The 18,960-nt window shown below is 37.8% G+C and overlaps 1 protein-coding gene across 4 annotated transcripts in view; it reads left to right on the top strand.

The window, feature by feature from the left end:
* The window catches only part of TBCD (tubulin folding cofactor D), a 131,501-nt gene that overhangs the window by 102,217 nt on the left and 10,324 nt on the right, over positions 1–18,960 (top strand). For all 4 annotated transcript variants that reach the window (XM_030013158.1, XM_030013155.2, XM_030013157.2 and 1 more), the window contains exons 31-35: positions 2,624–2,707; positions 4,089–4,247; positions 5,411–5,549; positions 12,925–13,046; positions 13,995–14,072. In XM_030013158.1, the coding sequence (XP_029869018.1) occupies positions 2,624–2,707; positions 4,089–4,247; positions 5,411–5,549; positions 12,925–13,046; positions 13,995–14,072 (582 nt within the window). The remainder of the gene's footprint in view (positions 1–2,623; positions 2,708–4,088; positions 4,248–5,410; positions 5,550–12,924; positions 13,047–13,994; positions 14,073–18,960) is intronic.

The raw sequence follows: 18,960 nt of genomic DNA, 5'->3' as shown, positions 1-18,960 counted from the left end.
GATAGCTTGAACACAGGGGCGGGTGCTGTGAAGTACATTTGTAATTACCATGAAGAATCAGAACTACTATAACACATGCTATAACCAACTATTGTCTTATGTAGGAAGAAAAGTTGTGATTGTGCTTTTTTTTTTTTTTTTTTTTTTTTGTGAAATATGTATCAACCTACATTTTTTGTATTGCCAGCAATTGCTGGGCAGTTTATACTGCTGTCAAACTTTAATGCTTGTGCTCTACCAAGTTGTTATAGGTCACTGAGATTTCATCAGTTCCAGAGTGAGTTGCAAGAGTTATTTATAACTACTCTGTCTTTGAACAGAAAGTAAAGTGTAAGTTCTACAGTGCAAAGTAGAAGAAAGATATTTTGTGCCATGTTAGTATTGGGCACTTTTAAAAATTATTAGCCTAGTTCCTTTAGGGTACTTCACTACAATGTTTACAAATGTGTTGGAAAAGTACATAAGGCAAATAATCCAGACTACTCTTATCAGCCTGAGTTAATATTTACGTGTTTGTATTTTTCTTGTTTTGTATAATGATACCCAGCTCCTCAGCCTTCAGTACTGGTTGTTAAAATTGTCATACAACAGGGAAATACTAACACAGGACAAGAAATCAGAAAAAAGTAGGCATGTTTGACATCTCAAACTTAGAAGAGGAAACAAGGATGCAAACTAGTAAGGATCAAGAGCAGGTCCTTCCAGCTTGTGCAGGGGAAGAAGGGGCTTGGCTTTCCCTCTGCTCCTCCTTCAGCTGTCAAAAAAGCAAAAGGGAGGTGAATGGGTCTCTTGCCCAGGGAATGCAGTAGGAACACAAGAGAGAGACAGGTGTAGCTGCAAGAAAATGTAAGAGCAACCATGTAGGGTGGGGAGTCAGAGAAAGGGAAGAGATACTAAGCTTTATGCTTTCAAAATCAGGTGAGATGCTGAAGTAGATAAGAACCTGGCTATGTATAATTAGGTATTCAAGTTAACTTCCACATCTGACAGCTCTCACTGAAGTTCCCCATACCTATTGTTTATCCTTCTGTCTATGTCTTAATTTAAAAACAAACCAAAACTCTACAAAGTGGAAATTTTTAAAGAAATCCTGAGGAAATTAAATTCCCAACACCCATTAAAATTCAAATGTGCTTTGAGCACCAGATTCTTTTTAAGCTTCTTTTGCAATGCCAGCCAAAATCAAGTCAAGAAACATGTAAATTAAAGGGGGAAGGGGAATCCTTTCTCATAGCAAACTGTTGGATGCTAAATACTTCTGTGGCCTCTCAAATATGAATGTTTTCTCATTCTGTTTCTTCTAAACCATTGACTAAGATGGAAAGATATGGGAAGAATTGCCATTTTGCTGGAGAGACCTTGTCTTTGGTGTGTAATTTTTGTCTTTCTTTAATAGAATCGTGGGAAAATTTAAGCAACTTTACTTTCCATATGCAAACCTTACATTTCTTTTGACAGATTGTTTGCTGGGACTTGTCCAATCTGTCTACAGGTGTTAGACTTGAATATCTAATAGTCAGATACTATATGAAAAAGTAGGAAAACATAACTTTGATGAAAGGTTGCCAAACTTAATACAGTATTAAGCTACTTAGGAAAAAATGATGTAATTTACCTTTTTTACCATTATAACAAATGTCCCACCCAGTTTTAGATTGCACAAGCAACTATTTTCAGCTTGTTTTGGAAATTAGAAACAGGAATATTACTTTTCACAGTAGGCAGGTGTACCTTGTCAATTTTTATTTTTTTTTTTTTAAATTATTACTGAGAAAGGATGAGATTACCATGAGTGAATAATGTGATGAATGTGTTGGTCCTGATCTTCTGCAGGATCAGTTGAGGATCTGCCATAGTATTGCCTATGTCTTGAGAAAGAAACTACTTGTAACAACTCACGTATTGACAAGGCGTGTGGTTTAAAACAAGCATGTTCTTTTCTATTTTTGATTGAAATTATACTCTTCATCTTTTTTTTATATTAATATTCTGTTTAGACATTTTGAAGGCAGAAAATCTTCACCAAATAAAGATGCACTTCAAGCACAACTTAGCGTTACTTTAGCTAATCTTTTTCATAAAACTTAATTGTTATTTAGCATAGAGATTTAAGCTGTTCTGAGTCACAATTCTTTTTAACGTTGGAAATATTAAGCTTGAAAATTTACAAGAATGTGACACTTTTAACAGTGCTTAAATATCTTAATGTCAAAATGTGGTTTGGCCTTTTTAGAAGATGATTTGAAGCAGACAAAGCACTTAGGTTTAAATATATCTACCTGCACACTAAATATTAATAATCATTATAAATTTTAACCTTCTTAAAATAAAGAATAAACCTGACGACATCTGGCTGAAATAAAAAATAAGATGGTGAGGCAGGGGGCTTGCCTGGAAACTAGGATGACTGTTGTACCCTCAGTGCAATGTGGGCATCACTTCATAGAATGGGGCTTGGGTGTACAGCTGTACACACTCCTCTTCCTCCCCAAAATAAGATAGCTGCTCTCAGTGGTCAACGCATTCATTATTTTGAATATTTGCCAGTGTCTAATTTAACTGCTGATGTATTTATTTAAATAAATACTGATGTAACTACTGTAATGTATCTCTGTTTCAACAGGGTACGCGAAGCTGCTATGACGAGTTTAATGGAAGTGACGCTTCTGCTGGTTCAGAATGAAGCAGAGTTAATTAATGCCAACATGTAGGCTACTTGTACTATTTTTGTGTCTTATCTCTTATAACTACATTCCAGTCCCTACAAGAAAGCATTGCTTATATGTTGTAGTCTTACCCCTTTATTGAGTGTGACAGAACTTTTGATAGAAGTGCATCAAGCTTACACCCATACAGATGCTGAGAATATTGAATCTGTTTTTCAGAGAGACTAACCTTATTGAGAGAAACCGGGTGGCAGTCCCACCTTTGAAATGCAGTGCATCTGTGAGATTTGGTCTATACTTGCCGCCTCTGTGGAGCTTGCCTGTGCTGTTCACTTAAATAGAAGGCAAACTTGCCTGCTTATCCAAAGCATTGTATCATTAATTTGGAATGTGATAAAATGTGGAGAGGAGTTTGTATTCATTTCTGTCTTCTTTACAGAACTATTAGTAAGGAAATGCAGAAAAAGATAATTTACACTGATCTTCTGATCTTTAATTTCATGGTACAATACTCCTAATAGTTAAAAAAAAGAAAAAAAAAAAAAAAGAATACTTACCAGTTTTTAAGCATAGCTTGAGCTGCAGCAAAACTTTCCTAGTAATGGTGTTGGTTTATGGACAGAGCATGCCCAATGGTTAGCTGAATATATCCATGATTTCTTTTTTAATTTAAAAACCCCCAAACTTAGAAGGACGCTTTGAAGGAAAATACTGGATTCTGTAGGAATACACTACTCAACCAGTGCCTGTTGTCCAGGGGCTTCCTCGTATTGGTCTATTGCAAACAATACATTATTCACATGAAACTTAGAAAAGCACTGGATCGTATTTTCTAAATATTCTGGGTCTTACTGGGTCTTTTGGTTACTGGGCAGTAACTGAAAGAATTCTAGCTGGTTTTACTGTCATTAGATGTCCTTTCTGAAGGCGTAAAGGGCCTTGTGGAACACAATATTGTAGCTGTGAGTTTAGTTATGAATGTAGGCAAAATAGGATATTGTTAAAAACTAGCCAGAGTTGAAGAAGTGATTAATTTGGGATATATGAGATTTGGGATAGACCTTGTCCTCTGCTACATGTGCAATTTTCTACTTGAAAATTTCTCAAGGTTCTTGCTGTATTTCCAACTGAAATGCAGCGGTTCATCCAAACTATAAAGCACCTTCATATCTTTTTGGATGAAAGGTGGTATGTGAATATCAAATACTGTGTAACATTAACGTCATAATGATTTTTTGATTGATCTATGGAAGATAAAGCTTTAAAGATTCTGTCACCATGTTGATGTCTTAAATCACTTGTACGTTCATTATGAAGAGTTAAACCAGAATACTTTCATAGCAGGATGTTGATGTCGTTGAAACAATTTAAATACTCATTCTACTGATTTAATTATGTGATTAATTGTTTTCTTCTTTGTAGTTGCAAACAGATTATGTGCTGGCTGGCTCAACAGTCAGCTGAAAAAATAGATAAATTTCGAGCTCATGCAGGATCTGTGTTCCTTACTCTTTTACATTTTGACCATCCTCCAGTTCCACACATACCTCATCGAGAAGAGCTAGAGAGGATATTTCCAAGGTAATGTATTGAAAAACATATCCTAAATCAGTGGTGGTAAAAGATACATGCACACAGTTACACCTAACACAAGCAACCAGATGTAATTTTTGTGCCCAAATGCCTAATATGTGTACGGAGGAGTATTTGGTGCTGTTTGTCAGACTTTCATTGAAGTGTCCAATGAAGATGCATAAACAAATAAAATATTCAAAAGAAGAACTTAATAGTATGAGTTCCTGTTAAAACCATAGTTCTCTAAGGAGATAGGTCTTATATGGTCATGCTGCATAAGTCTTTCTCTGGATCAACCCCAATAATTTCTGAACCTGTCAGCCAATTTCATGGTGGATGGTAGAGATCATGTCAGTAGTAGATGGGAGACCACTGGTAAAACAGAACTGCTGGGAGCTGTGTTTTGGTAATCCTGCTGTTTATGAAATGTCTGGTTTATAATCTCATTTTCTTTTCATAATGTGAGAGCTGGAATTTATTGGCAGTGCCCCTTCCTGATTTTTTTTTTCCCAACTGGAAAACATTGAATGATCATAATGATAATTTTTAATGAATTGCATTATTTTAACCAAGCTCTAGTTGCAGTAGTTTTCCAAGATGGAATTTCTAGTTAATGCAAGAGTGAGAGCAACTCATTCCTGAATGGTGATTATAATACCTGATTGGGATGAGGAACTTCCAACTTTGTGTCTGCATTCTGTTTGTTCAGCAGAATCTCAACCTCCTGTAACTCAGGAAGTGCTCTGTCTGCTAGGCTGCTGATTGATCTGTGCTGGGGTGGATGTGTGTCAGCCTTTCCTGGGATAAGTCTGTCTTTGTATCAGTTGTTGACTAGGTTGGTGGGAGGGAACACAAGAATGGAGCACAAGAAAGAGAACTTGTTTTCTTGGTGTAGAGAAAAGTGCATGTGAAAAGGAAACTGTGGTTCAAATCCCTTATCTGAATCAGAACAAGGACTTGAAGATTGCTTCACTTTACTGAGAGTGGCTGAAGTTTTGATTTGTATTTTCCCCTTACGCTTAAAGACCAATGATTAATTTGATTTTTAGGTAATTCAGAGACTTTGTTCACTGACGTGCTGCTTGAGGATGAGGAGCTATCATAGGAATGTACGGAGAAGAAAGGCAGTGCACACATACAAGATTATTTTTTTCTTCCCCTTTCCCCAGGTCAGAGAAGGAGACTCTAAACTGGAATGCTGCTTCAGAAGCTTTCCCTCGAATCACCCAGCTTTTGGGTTTGCCAACATACCAATACTATGTGCTTTTGGGTCTCTCAGTGTCTGTTGGTGGATTAACAGAGACAACGGTAAGAAAGCAGAACAGCTTACCTGTTTGGTAGTAGAATGCATTTACCTGATAAAATTGTTGACTAAATTGTTTAGTCTATTACAATGGATATTGCAGATAGTTAAATCTGTGAGAATTTCAGATACAAGATTTTTAAAAGAAACCAAGTCATACTTTTAAACCTGATGGGCTTTATATTTTTAACCTTTAAAAGTATTGTTTTCTTGACTTACTGAGCATGCAGGAAACAAAGAGTAAGGACACTTTGTTTCTTGTTTCCTGGCCTGATAGAAGCTGAGAGTTCCAGCCTGTTGGCTCAATCAACTCTTATGTTTATTTGCTCACCCTTCTAAGCTGTTAACAGAGGAAGAGCCTTTCAGCTAAATGCTGTGGCTAAATGTAAGCTGATTGCTCTTTTTAAATGAGGTGAATGCCAGTTCTCTTTTGTAACCTGATGCAAGGTGCTAAATATTAGTTGTCGATATGTCGAACATATTAGTATGTTCAGATTTTTTTTTTTTTTAAATTTTGATATGCTTTCTACAAAAGTACCAGAGAGATGCCAGAAGTTACATTACAATGCAGTATCATTCAAATGTCTGAGTCCTCTGAGCTTTGCATCCATTTCATTCTTCTGTGCATGAACAGTGTCTTTATCACTGGTTTTGGTAGTCTGTTGTTCTCCCAAAATCTTCCAGACTTTATAATAACTTTAGTGTATCTTTCTGTCCTTATATTACAGCTTGTCTGGCTAGTTTCAGAATTCTTGGTTTCAAGATATTTGGCTTCTAACTTCTTTGTTATTTGATGTAGCCAAGATGTAACATATATGAAAACAACTATTAGGGGTAAGGACACAGTTCAATATGACACTACAGAGAAATATCAGACCAGTAACAGAAAATTCTGGACTGTCAGTTAAATCTTTAAATTGCAGTGGTCCTATAACAGAAGGAGGAGGTCATGAGTCAGCACCCCAACAGTGTTTAAGAGTGTTTATAATTAAGATTGCCGTCTCTAATTAAGAAAGCTGGTAGAAAAGTGATAAGTGTTGGGAAACAGTTTTTGTGGAGAGAGAACAGTTCCTGCTGGGTTCACAGAAGGAAGGCAGTAATCATTTTGAGCTTGTCTCCCATGGCTTCTACTTTTCAGTCTTAACCATGAGCTGTTCAGAATATGCCCAAATGATGTTTTTTGCCTGGTGCCATGGGTTCTGCGCTTGTGATCAAGGGGTACTCATATGCCTTTGGGTTTCATGTAGTTGAGAAATTGGTGTCTGTGCAATGTCATGTATTTAAACCAGTTTTGAGAATTTTAATGTTTCTAAAATTGCAACTAATTATATAGCAATGGCTATTTTAAAACTTTGAAAACATATGCTTATTGGTTTGTGACAATAATTATTGGATAGACAATGTAACTCTTAACAGATTTTTTTAATAGCAGACATACACATGAAATTCAGCTTTTAGTCAAACACAGTTAATTATAGGAGGCTCTACCAAAACCAAAGTTATTCGTGTAAGTATAAAAAGGGAAGAAAGTTGTGGAGAAATAGACATTCTGACTGCTAACCGAGGTCAGAGGAAAATTCTTATTCAACATTTTAATATTTTCTTTTTTTTTTTTTTTAAAGTTCTGGTTGTGCTTGGTTTTGAAAAGTGTAAACAGTTCAGTTACTTCTAGCTCCCTTCCCTTGTTACCATCTGCCAGTATATTTAAGGGCAACCTTCTGTACTGTTTTCAAAATACGATTTTGAAATGTTAACTTCCTGTGACCCTGCATTTTTCTTTAATGCTAAAGGCTTGTTCTGGTTAAAATACTCTCAAGGGCTTTGGCTTTAGAAGGAAGATGACCTAATTCTCTTTCGAGCCAGATAGAAGTGCAAAGGAGGCTCAAAGTATAGGGTACTTCTACTTGGGATTATATGGTGTGTGGTGAATTACATTTAATATTTAAAATATGATATATAAATTAGAATTGATATGTCTTATAATGACTTGTGTTTCAAACTATTCTATCAAAGCCTGTAGTGGTCCTTGCTGAATATTCAGCTCATTTAAAACATTAACAGAAAATTTTAAGAACTGTTCCTATTAAATCCATGTGAAAGAAACAGATTTTTTAAATTTTGGGTAAAGGACAAGGATTATTCAAATAAGTGTTCTTGCAGTAACCTGTGTGCGTTCTTGTGATCTTTCTTTTCTTCCCTCTCTCACTTAAAAAATACATACGCACGTACACACGTGGACACAGAAGTTATAAAGTTAGAAGATTCTGGTATACTGCAAGATAATCTGAGTTCAAATGCCGGTTTGTCTTTAAGACATCTCAGGGAATTAGTAGGAGAAAAGGCTCCATTGTAATTCAGTGGTCAGTGGCTATTTTTTCATAGTTAAAATTGCTCTGCAGTATATTTAGCAAGAGTAGTTCTTTGTTTTGCTTTATAAAGAGATTTTCTGGCATGAGCTGTGTGGGGTATCTCAGAAACATTTTGGTGGCAGCACGGTTGCTGAAAGAATTGTAGCTCAAGCATTTTGAAGTAATCTGGAAAAACAGAAGATGTCATTCCCTTTGGGATTTGGCATTCTGCTCCAATCTCTTGGTTCAAAGGGCACTTTCTCTGTGTAAAAGAATCTCCTAATTATATATCTGGCCCACAATGATGCATATTTCTTATGGTTGCATAAAAAATCCTCTCAGTATATGGAGATCAGAACTATACAATGGTGTTCTTTCTCTAGTTCACAAACCCTGTAGTTTCAGGGGTCAGGATATAATTTTTGTATTATTTCATTATTGTTGAACTACACTACATTTAAAATTTTGTTAAAGCACAGAATTTCCTGTGATTCCCCTCCCTCCATAAAGAGTGAAAATTACATTTTAAAATGTTATAGAAATTTTAAGTAAAACCTTAAAAAACAAAACAAAACAAACAAAAAAACCCACCAGCAACCTACTTTGAAAATTAAAGGTTTTCTCCCAGGCCAGTACCAGGGTTCTAACATGAAATGCCAAAGACCTGTAACAATTGGAGTAGCCAGTTCTGAAACTATCCAATGAATGCCTATGTATGTTAAAGCACCTGACAAAAATTAAAGCCCAGCTATAGCATACAGATGTCAACATTACCTGTGTGCCAAATACATGATACAATTTATGTTTTACTTTCCTCAGAATGGACTCATTTTTTGCCAGCAATGTTTATGACTGTTATGTACTGTTTGGAGCCAATACTGAGCTTTGAACAGCAGTGTTAGTTCTTACAAACAAAAATGTTGGGACATTTGTAGGTGATGTTCTAAACCAGCTGGTTACTGTGACAAATTGTATGCAAATTAATGCATATTTGGTTTGAAGGAACAGGCCCCAAATCCAATTTCCTTGGTTGACAATTCTTGAGCAAAATACACTTGAGAATAATTTTTGGCATTCTTTTTTTAAAGAAAAAAATAGCGTGAATTATGATATTCCTACTTCTCGTAAAATATCACTGACTTGAGTCTTAAGAGTTACTGAACTCCAAAGATTTGATTTATTTGATTTATTAAAAGGAGCGTTGCAAGTAAAACAAGGGAGACATGGTTTCACTTGTGCTAAAATTTAAATGACATGCAATTTTCTCTAAAGTTACTGGTAAAAATAGCCTACTGCCACTTCAGCACTGTAAGTTTGTCAGGATTAGAAATGATCCAAACCCAGTGTTATTTATTGAGCATAACATGGTTTCTTCTGCACGTATTACAGGAATGTTCTAACTCTGTGAGTAGGTCTTGCTCTATCGAAATGCTTCTGCGAAAACTGGAGCCTTTAGCAATTACCTGTACATCTGATTTTCTCCAAGCTTTCCCAGTAGTTACTCACTTGACTTCCATTTGTGATGCATTAGGTGCAGAAGACTGAGTTTTGTTGAGATACCTGGGGCTCTGAGGAGACTGGTTAGACGGGAGACTGACAACCACTAGGCTATGTCGATCTACTGAACATCTTCAGTACAGGCTCTTTCTTTCTCATCATGCTCCACTGGCTTTTTCATCAGGTCTGTCCAAGATAGTATTGCAAAGTAAGAATCAGAGCCCTTACGTGGATTGGGCATCTTTATAGCTGACGGGTAGCTGAGATTTTGAATGCTCTGTTAAAAACTGGATGCCTAAGGTAATTTTCTTGTGGCCATATCAATCCCACTTGTTGCCCTGAGACTGTTTTTAGAAGCATTGTACTTCAGTTTTGCAACAAGCTGACTAGGAAACAATTTCATGAAGGTTTGTGTAGACACCTTATTTATATATCGCGCACCTGTCCAGGGCTGTAATTGCCTTCTCCCCTTGCTTGTGGCTACACTTTCTCATACTTTTCCCCTGGTTCAGGAGGTAAAATCTTTAGGACTTTAATTTTATCATCAGATGAATGGTCCCTTTGAATGCTGTTCGCCTTACCGTGTATTGCCTATCATTGCCTACTGTTGGCTGAAATGATGGGAGAGTCGAGCCTTGGCAAACCCTGTTTTTACCATGTTTAATAAGAACAAGGTCATTCTCAGGCCTCCTCCTAAATTCTTATCCAAAGTTGTCCCCGTTCCAACCCATTAACCTCCTAATTTCCTTTCCCAGTCCTTGTGAAACCCCAGGGAAAGGTAAATGTCACACATTTGATACAGTGCGAATTCTGTGTTCTACATAAATGAAGAAGAAATTTGGAAATGCTCTTCTCTGCAAATACTCATGAGCAGTTAAGGTTATAGCTCAGATATTGTCCTCATAGGTTATCTGGGGAAAAAGGAGCACTCACCTAAGGAGGAAATACAGATTTAACCCGTTCATGTAACGTTATTTTGTTATATTGGAGTTTCTTCTGGTAAAGTTTGTAAGGTCTATGCTGACTATTTGGAAAATGTTCCATTTTTAAATCTTCCAAGCAGCTATGTGATGGTTTATCCACACCGGTACTTTTGTATTGTTTAATTACTTGCTAATGAAGAAATGCTGTCCTCATCATACAGTTTTTCTGATTATCCTGCTACTCTGTCTTGGTTTTGCACAGCTTTGGAACATCCTATGTGTAGCTATGCTTGCCCTTTTGTTTCGTACCCATTCTTGCCTTTCCAATCGCTTGAATCTGCAGGAAAAGCATTGAGTAATTAAGCTTTCTTCAAAAAATGGCGAGAGATCTGCAAGGTAGTTTAAAAGACAAAAGAAATAGGAGAGAAAATTACATGGTTAACCATACACGTTTTAAGATCTTTTCATGAGACTTGACTCGGATGTAACATTGCTTCTGCTTATAATTGATCTCTGCTAGGTTAAGGTATTAAGACAATATATTTCTTCTTTATTTGTAATGGTCTTAAATGGACAGATTGTTTTAAAGGGTAGTGTATAATAATTAAGCAGGTTTTAAATTTTCAGGAAATTTCTCTTCCTTACAATTGTATATCCTGTAAAGACCTTTCAGTGCAAGGATACAGTTTATACTCAGCACACAGGGAAACATACCAACGTTACTTTTGGCACACAAAAGAAGCACACTCAGTTCAATTCAGTATTTCAGTTTACTATAGCTAGCTTTTACAAATGTTTAAACAATTTTTACTGAGATTTGACTATAATTTTGAAATGCAGAATAACTGAATAATTTCTTTAAATGGCTTGACCTTTTTAAAGAAATATTTCTGCTTCTGTGTTGCCCAAGATGTTTCACTATAGAACAAACTGTTAAAATAGCAGACTGTGCCACTTTGAGGTAGTATGGATTGCTGTACTGTGTTGTTTACAAGTGGGCTAAAGCTTTTGAAAACTAGTTCAGAGTTTTGATTCAAGGCTAAAATGTTTCTTGTACTTCTATGCTGATGCACCCATAAACATTCCTGATATAAAATTAGATAAAATGTTTAAATAGAGATTCCTCTCTTTTGCTTTCAGGAAGACACTTGTGACACTTCTTATACTGATCTAATTATTTTTTTTCTTGATAAAAGGGTCATTCTTCGGAGGGAACTGATTGTACCCCTGAATGAACTCTCAAAATGCTATGTATGAGCTTCAGAAAGAAAATCTCCACTGACTGAATAGGCTTACTTATTGCTTACAGCTCCCTCTTGACTCAACAAAAAATTATTTAACACTTGCAACCAAAACTGAAAGAAGTTCGTACTTCAAAACTGATCTGCCCCACCTACCCTTCCCACAGCCCCCTTCTTTGTAAGCCAGTTTCTTATGGGGGACACCCCCTAACCACCACCACCCTTCCCTAAACGACTTGACCAAGCCCCTGAAGGACTGATAATCGTTCACATCAGAGTCAGGAAAATTCTGAAATCTGATGATGTTTATCTTTGATGAGATATTTTCCTTCGAGGCAGTTTCTGTAACAGAAAACCCCAAATTTTTCTTCTTATCCTCAAGGGAAGTCAATTAATATTTTAAAAGGTGAGCCTGGAAACCGAAATTTCTCCCTCTCCCAGAAATGGAAAATCTTAGGATTAGTAGTGATGTTCATATATCCTGTTGCAGCCCTCGTCCTGCTGCTCCAGGGTGTGCCGTTAGCTGCTTGGGGGCATGGATCCTGCAGGAAAGGGGGATCCCACAGAGGCTCTGCCTTCTCCCCTCCCGCACTGCAGGTCCAGGTTTCCAGGCTGAAGCCTGAGCAGGTCCGGGAGAGGAGAAGCCGGCCTGGCTTGTGCTCAGCAGCACTGTGTCTCCTGGAGATCTGGGACCACGACAGCACAAGCTGTTGTGCGAAGGCTGTAGCCTGTGATATTGAACAGCTGGCGTGACCCAAATGGACTGCTTCCAGCTGAGCCTTGAACATAAGTGCTAAAACCTTCTGCCGTCTTTCTAAACTAGCTGATTAACATAATAAAGTTAAACCAAGAGTCATTATTTCTGAGTTGTTTTTAATTTTTAACCCAAGTTTACTGCTGGTTTGTGTGGCCTGCACCATGTGCCCAAGAGCTTGCCTGCATTTTTCAATTACATCAGCTTGTTTAATAAATATTACCTCTTGAACTTCTTGTGTATTCTTTAACTTTCAGAGCCATAACAATATTATTATTTGAAGTAAAGCAGGATAATTGTAGTGGTTTAGGAATATTTTATTTTGAGAGAAAGAAAATAATGAACCTTTAATGTGGTCTTTTTTCCTACAACGGCAAAACTTAAGAAGGAAAAAACCCCCTTCCTTGAAAAATGATTAATGAAAGTAAAATAGCCATCTTTCTGTCAAATATTGTTACTGAATTTATACACTCGGCTGCTGTTGGAAGAGTGTGTTCGCAGTGCAGGTGTATACCTCAGGTAGTGAGGGATAAGTGTAATTCTGTGTAGTCAGTGTTTTTGTGTGTTGCAGTGGGGTTTATTCCCTGTGCCTTCATTTGAGGTTCCTTCTGTTGTAGCTCAGATACTCTGCCCAGAGCCTTTTTGACTACATGAAGAAAATCCAGAATGATTCCAGTGCTATGGAGAGTTTTTGTGAGACGTTGCTAAAGGTCTTTGAGGACAACCTGCGGAATGACCGGTAATGTTTTTGTTTTGCTTTTTTATCTTTAACAGCAGGACTGTTTGAAGTCAGATGTATCACCCATCTTTTTTAATATGCCTAGGTGAAGTATGCCTGAGCCATGTAAATTCGCTTTAATACATCTGTTTGGTACAGCAGTGCCTTTGGTAAAACGTGTAACAAAGGAGTGATGGTAGAATATTTTGCATTTACTATAGTTTAATATTCTGCATAATGTGATAAGCACCAGTTTTTATATAATGCAGTATTGGGGCTTATATATTGCTGCACACTTTTCAGTGTAGTCCAGTCTGCATTTTGTTTAGGTAGTGTGTTTTCATAAATACTTGAAGTGTAATTTTCTTGTGAAGATTTTTCTTTAAAGATGACTCATTCTGCATAATGAGATGAATTTCTCTAAGCCTCACTTATCGAATATGTGCAAAATAGAAAATACTCCCGGGGGGGGGGGAACCCAACTATTAATAGAATTTTCAGTTTTATTTTGTTTCTATTTTATTTCTTTTCTCAACTGTTCAAATAGAAAACATGAGCATAGTTATTCCAGCTGACACGTTGTGTGTTGGTTCATTTGGTAATTACCTGTAGTGAGAAGGTGGTGTAACTTCCGATACATTTGTGCAATACTTTGTTTATATACTAGAAAATAAATTAGTATTTTCTACTACTGTTACTTGTGTTTTCAGGACCCTGCAAGTTTAAACCAGGCATGTTGTTAATTAGGTTTTTTCCTTTTGGCTGTAACGGAATGTCCCCCCCTCAGCCAATGAGGATGATGTAGCCAACACACAGAAGTTACTGAGCAACCCTCCTCTGTGTAAATTAGAGTTCTAATTTAAATATGTGTAGGTAGATAGGAAGTTTCTTTCTTTGCTTCTAATTAAAAAGTGTATATATGTATGCCAAGAAGTGTATTTACATTGTTAAATTATTTTCTTTCATCAGGGTGTCTGTACCCCTCCTGACAATGCTGGATCAAATGCTGGCAAACGGCTGTTTTGATATATTTACCATGCAAGAGAAGTAAGTTGCTGAAAGTCTTTTTTGTTTATTTTCCACCATGCAACAGGCCTCTTAAATCTTACACTGACTGCTGCTGAATGTTGCTTTAGATGTGGGTGCATGGGACTCTTAACTGTGAGTGTATAGGGATATAATGTTTTAATTTTCTTGAAGTGGGACAGCTGTGACAAATTCTGGACCAGATAGCCTTGAAAGGGTCTTGATAAAATCTTTGACTCTCATATCGGTGTAGAAGTTGGTTATTGGTTCATTGTTTAACAACCAGTACATTAACCAAATTCAATTTGCATGTTTCAGCTGGCAGGCTTGGGCCAGTATCAGATCCATTTAGCTTCTTTCTTTAGTAGCTTACTCAATGCATGCTTTTTGGAGTACATTCTTCGGTGTACTGTGAGCCTTTAGCAATGGCCGTGTCCTGTTGTGATGCTGCAAAATAGTGTGCCTACAAGCTATCTCTTCTAAAATCTGACTGCTTTTGTTAATGTGAATATCTCCAAAAGAAGTTAATTAAGATTCTAATAAGAATAATAAAAAAGGCATGTCCCAGCTTTTCCACACCGAGTTCAGTCTTCTGGAAAGTATTTAGTTCAGGAATGGATAAACATGGAATAAAATATTCCAATGTGAAATCATGGTTTTCTGCAGATGTTTCAGAAGAGAATGATTTTAACTTCAGTAATAGTAAAATATATTCCAAAAACTCTCTTAGGCAGCATCTTGGCACATCTACAGATATTTGCAGAATTGTACAATGTGAATCCTACAAGCACGTATACTGGATTTGGAATCTGTTGATTCAAGAATTGCTCTCAGCAGATAAATTTGAAAAGCTGTTATCACTCTCAAAGTTTTAATTGAGTCTACTCTTGTTTTGAAGTGTGTATTTAGATAATCTGTCTCAAATCAAATATGGCAGTTCCTTTTTGAATGGGAATTTAAAATGAGTCAAATACTCACAGATGGAATGAATATTACTTGTTCGGTTTGGTGATCATGCCAGTGAGCTGGGACTTCCACATAGGTTCCAGTCTTCCCTGCTGGGGAAGATGATAGATTACGGGTGGAAATCCCAGGTAAAGTCTGTCTCCCACGTCACGGGTCACTAAACAGAAAGCATTTGGTAGCATCACTGCATTTGCTGTGTAAGTGAGACTCAAACTCAATCCTGTGGTGCCATTGTAATGCTTTATTAAAAGGGCCTGAAATAAAGTCCAGGGGGATTATGGGGGGAGGGGGGAAGGATTTTGAAGCTGATCCAAATGTATTTGCTTCCAGTTTGATGATGAAACCAAAAAAGAGAATTAATAATTGTACAGCCTAGTGGATCATTCTCACGGCAAGGGAATGAAATACTAGCATGAAGCACAAGAACTCATCATACAAAAGCTCTGGAAGGCTAGAGCTCTAGAAAGTTTGCAGACAGCTAGAAAGAGACAGACAATTTAGTTCCTGCATGTGACAGTTTTTTGGTAATACAGGTACCTTATGGTTGAGAGGTAATCATGAATGAGTTCCTGTGTGTACTTCACGGAGAGCCAAGTGAGCCTGACGTACTGGGTTCTGTTGTGCTCTAAGAGCCTGTGTGCAGATCAGCTGATCGTGGTAGATGGGGGAGCCCAAAATTACATTTAGTGCAATGTTTGCATTTTCTTATTTTGGCTTACTTCATTTGGGTGTAGTTAGGGATGGATAAACACTGATCCTGGCCCCAAGGCCTGCCCGCCTGCACTGTTGGATGCGACCTACTCCTTTTTGCATAGAAGAAAAGCGTGACTTTGGGCCTGGTTTCTTGAGTGAGACCATTTACTCCCTTGTCAAAGTAGTATGCCACAAAAATGTAGAAATACAATGCAGAATGAGCCTGAAAATTGAGACACGCTTGGTGGCATGAAAAGGCCATGTGTGTATGCAGTTTCAGATACTTTTCTGTACAGTGTGCCTGGAATAAGAGGGATGAGGTGCACAGTTGTTTTTAGAAAACAGACAGTCTTACTGCTGGTGAGCAGCTTCCCTGTTGCTTTGGTTCTGCTGTGAACTTCTTGCTTGTCATGTAGCAAATGAAAAACTTTCCAGAGAAGCTGGGAATGAAACATTAGCATTCCTTGGGGTGTTTGGCTCCCATTTTGTCTCCTTCCCTTATTTTTTACCACATTGGGCTGGGTGGAGTTTTAGCAAGGGGACTTGGGTTGTAGGATGTCTGGCATCAGGATTATGCCTACATCAGCCACTTAATAGTCAACTGTCACATTATAAAAAAGTACTTGCAAATGGATCTTGAAGTTTCAAATGGATATTGTGCACTATCCTGGACCTTTTTTTTTTCCCCTAATAAAATATTAGCAGTACAGAGCAGGTAATACCCTACGCTGCTTAATTTAAACAGGATTAATAGCTGTTGGCTGAATTAGTTTGACGCTCGTTAGGAGCTCAGTGCTCCAGTTAAAGCAAATTGCCACATGGTGTCACTCCTGCCCCGCAGAGACGTAACCCGCGGTGCATTTTCCTGCCTCTTCACACCATATAGCTCATAAAGTTTAGAATACGCAGCTTGACATTTCTGGTGTAGTTTGGTAGATTAATTTCAGCATTTGTGAAGCTCTCTGTGTGGCTGGTCTTACGATCTCTGTGCAGGAGGGCAAGTGAACCACTGCATGTTTCTCTTCCATTATTGTATTGTGAATGCTAGTGTTTAAAGTGAGATTTATTTGTCATGCATGGGTCATTTCTCTGCCAGGACCCTGCTGAACCTGCCAGTGGGGAAGCAAAGTGTAGGGTAAATACCTGTCCAGTGGGGTTTGAAATGAATCAACTTTAGTATCACCAGGGTAATCAAAAGGCTATCAAAAGAAGCTTTTCTTTGTTGTGCTTGGCTTAGTTTGAATCTGTAGTATGAGAAGAAAAGCTCTGCCTGCCATTTTTCAGGCTGTTACTTCCTACTAGTCTTAAGCTGGCATAAACCTGCATGTCCAGCATGAGAGTTTCCCCCCACCTTGAACTGGCAGGAATGGTTTGTATTGCTATGTGATGAATGGCATTAGAGAACTGTTCCAGGTTAAAAATACCCTTCTTCGAGTAAAATTCAGCTTGAGGTAGTTCCTCGATCTGTTCCGCTGTGTGCTCACAAATTGTGCCAAAATAAGGAGGGAAGTGGGGGGGAAACCATTTCTTCTGGCAGCAGTGCAGGTGTATGCTGGCCTGAAGTGTTCGTGAAACTGCTATTTCCTCACTGCCCTGTGTGCCCTCCCACCCCAAACAGGGTGGTAGTCTTCAGCTGAAATGTAATTTCTTCTCTGTGGTAGCACAACCTGAAACCTCCTGATTTCATCTTAGTGTACATTGTGAATTTGTGGAGCCATATTCATAATAATGTAGGGAGTGTTAATTGATTAGAGAGACTGCTGGAGGCAAAGGGCAACATGCAGTCTGCCAAGAGCCCGGATAGATTGCTAGTTCCTTAGAAAGTACACTAAGATTAGTCTAATACTTGGTACCATGTGAACAGAATAGCCTTTGAATGACAATTCAGGATCTAATGCTTTCTGGAGTAAAAAGTAGAAGTGGCCTTTTCCTTTCTTATGTATATATATTTTACATATTCAGCAGAAACATTAATGCCTTGTATAACATTTTCCTGGTGGTTTTACAGTGGTTTAAGATGGTATGTGTCCCCCCTGGTCTCCGACTAATGATTTCTATGTATTACATGCTCACGTGGATTTTTTTAAAGCAATTACACTGCTATTGCATAATAAACCATATAGTAAAGAGCATAGCAATAGCTGTCATGGCCACCCCAGGTGATGTCAGCTGAACTGTTGAAACTCAGTTCACCTTTAGGAGGAAAAAGCCCACACCTTTTTGCAGTACCACGTGCGCCCAATTTACATAATGTAAAGACTTTAGACTGATCCCTTTTCCCAAGATGCCGACTCTGTTTCTGCTGGCACTGTGCCCACACAGGAGAAGGAATTTTCTCAATTTCCTTTAAAGAGGCCAAGCTATTTGAGTCATCTGAGATCACACATAGGTTAGGTTTAGTTATTACAAATGTGAAATTGGCAAATGACAGAAAGGAAAGTGCATCTGTTTTAAACACAAAATGCTTCACATAAGGTTATGTGTATTAAATTTATTCCAGATGCTCTTGTTCCAATTGGTCTCTTTGTTGCTATACTTCTCATCGATGTCCCTGTTGTTCAACCAATTTAAATCTCACCTAATTCACTATATTGCTGTTGTTCTGTGCTGAAAGCCAGGCATGCATTGCAGGTATTGTAATTAGTTGTCTACACAATGTCTTTGTGTAATTGGGGGTGGGAAGAGGAGAAATTTCACCAAGGTAAGAAAAACCACACCTCCTCTTAAAATTAAGAGAGCAGATATGCTCTTCCCTCATCTGCCCAGACAAATCAGTGTCCGTAGACACACACGCACAGACCCATTCATGCAGATGTCTGTCATTGTCACCATGTGTCCCCTCTGTGCATGCTTTCCATGCTTATCGTACTCCTCAACATGTGGAAACAGTGGTGATGTGACTGCAGGCAATGGATGGCAAGGAACTTGCTCTTTCAGCATCTGATGGAGGTATTTTAAGTCAGCCCTCCCCAGACTCTTTGGTCCTGAAAGCCGCTATCAGCTCTCAAAATTTCTTATGCAGCCTCAATATCAACATTGAAAACCTGGCAATTTGATTTACTCTTTTAGTGTGGTTTTCTGGACGATATTGAGACAGCCATAGACAGCATTCTTTAGCTTAATGGTTCCATGGTTTGTTCAGTTTTTTTAACCAAGTCAGTATTTGCCAGTATATGCCAGTATTTTGTTAAGAATTTTTTTAAAGTAATTAAAAAACACTAACTCTTGTTTGGAAAACTATATATAACAA

The sequence above is a fragment of the Aquila chrysaetos genome, chromosome 5 (assembly GCF_900496995.4).
Source record: "Aquila chrysaetos chrysaetos chromosome 5, bAquChr1.4, whole genome shotgun sequence".
NCBI lineage: Eukaryota > Metazoa > Chordata > Aves > Accipitriformes > Accipitridae > Aquila > Aquila chrysaetos.
The sequence above is the reverse complement of the archived record's forward strand: the minus strand, read 5'-3'. Positions and strand labels throughout refer to the sequence as shown.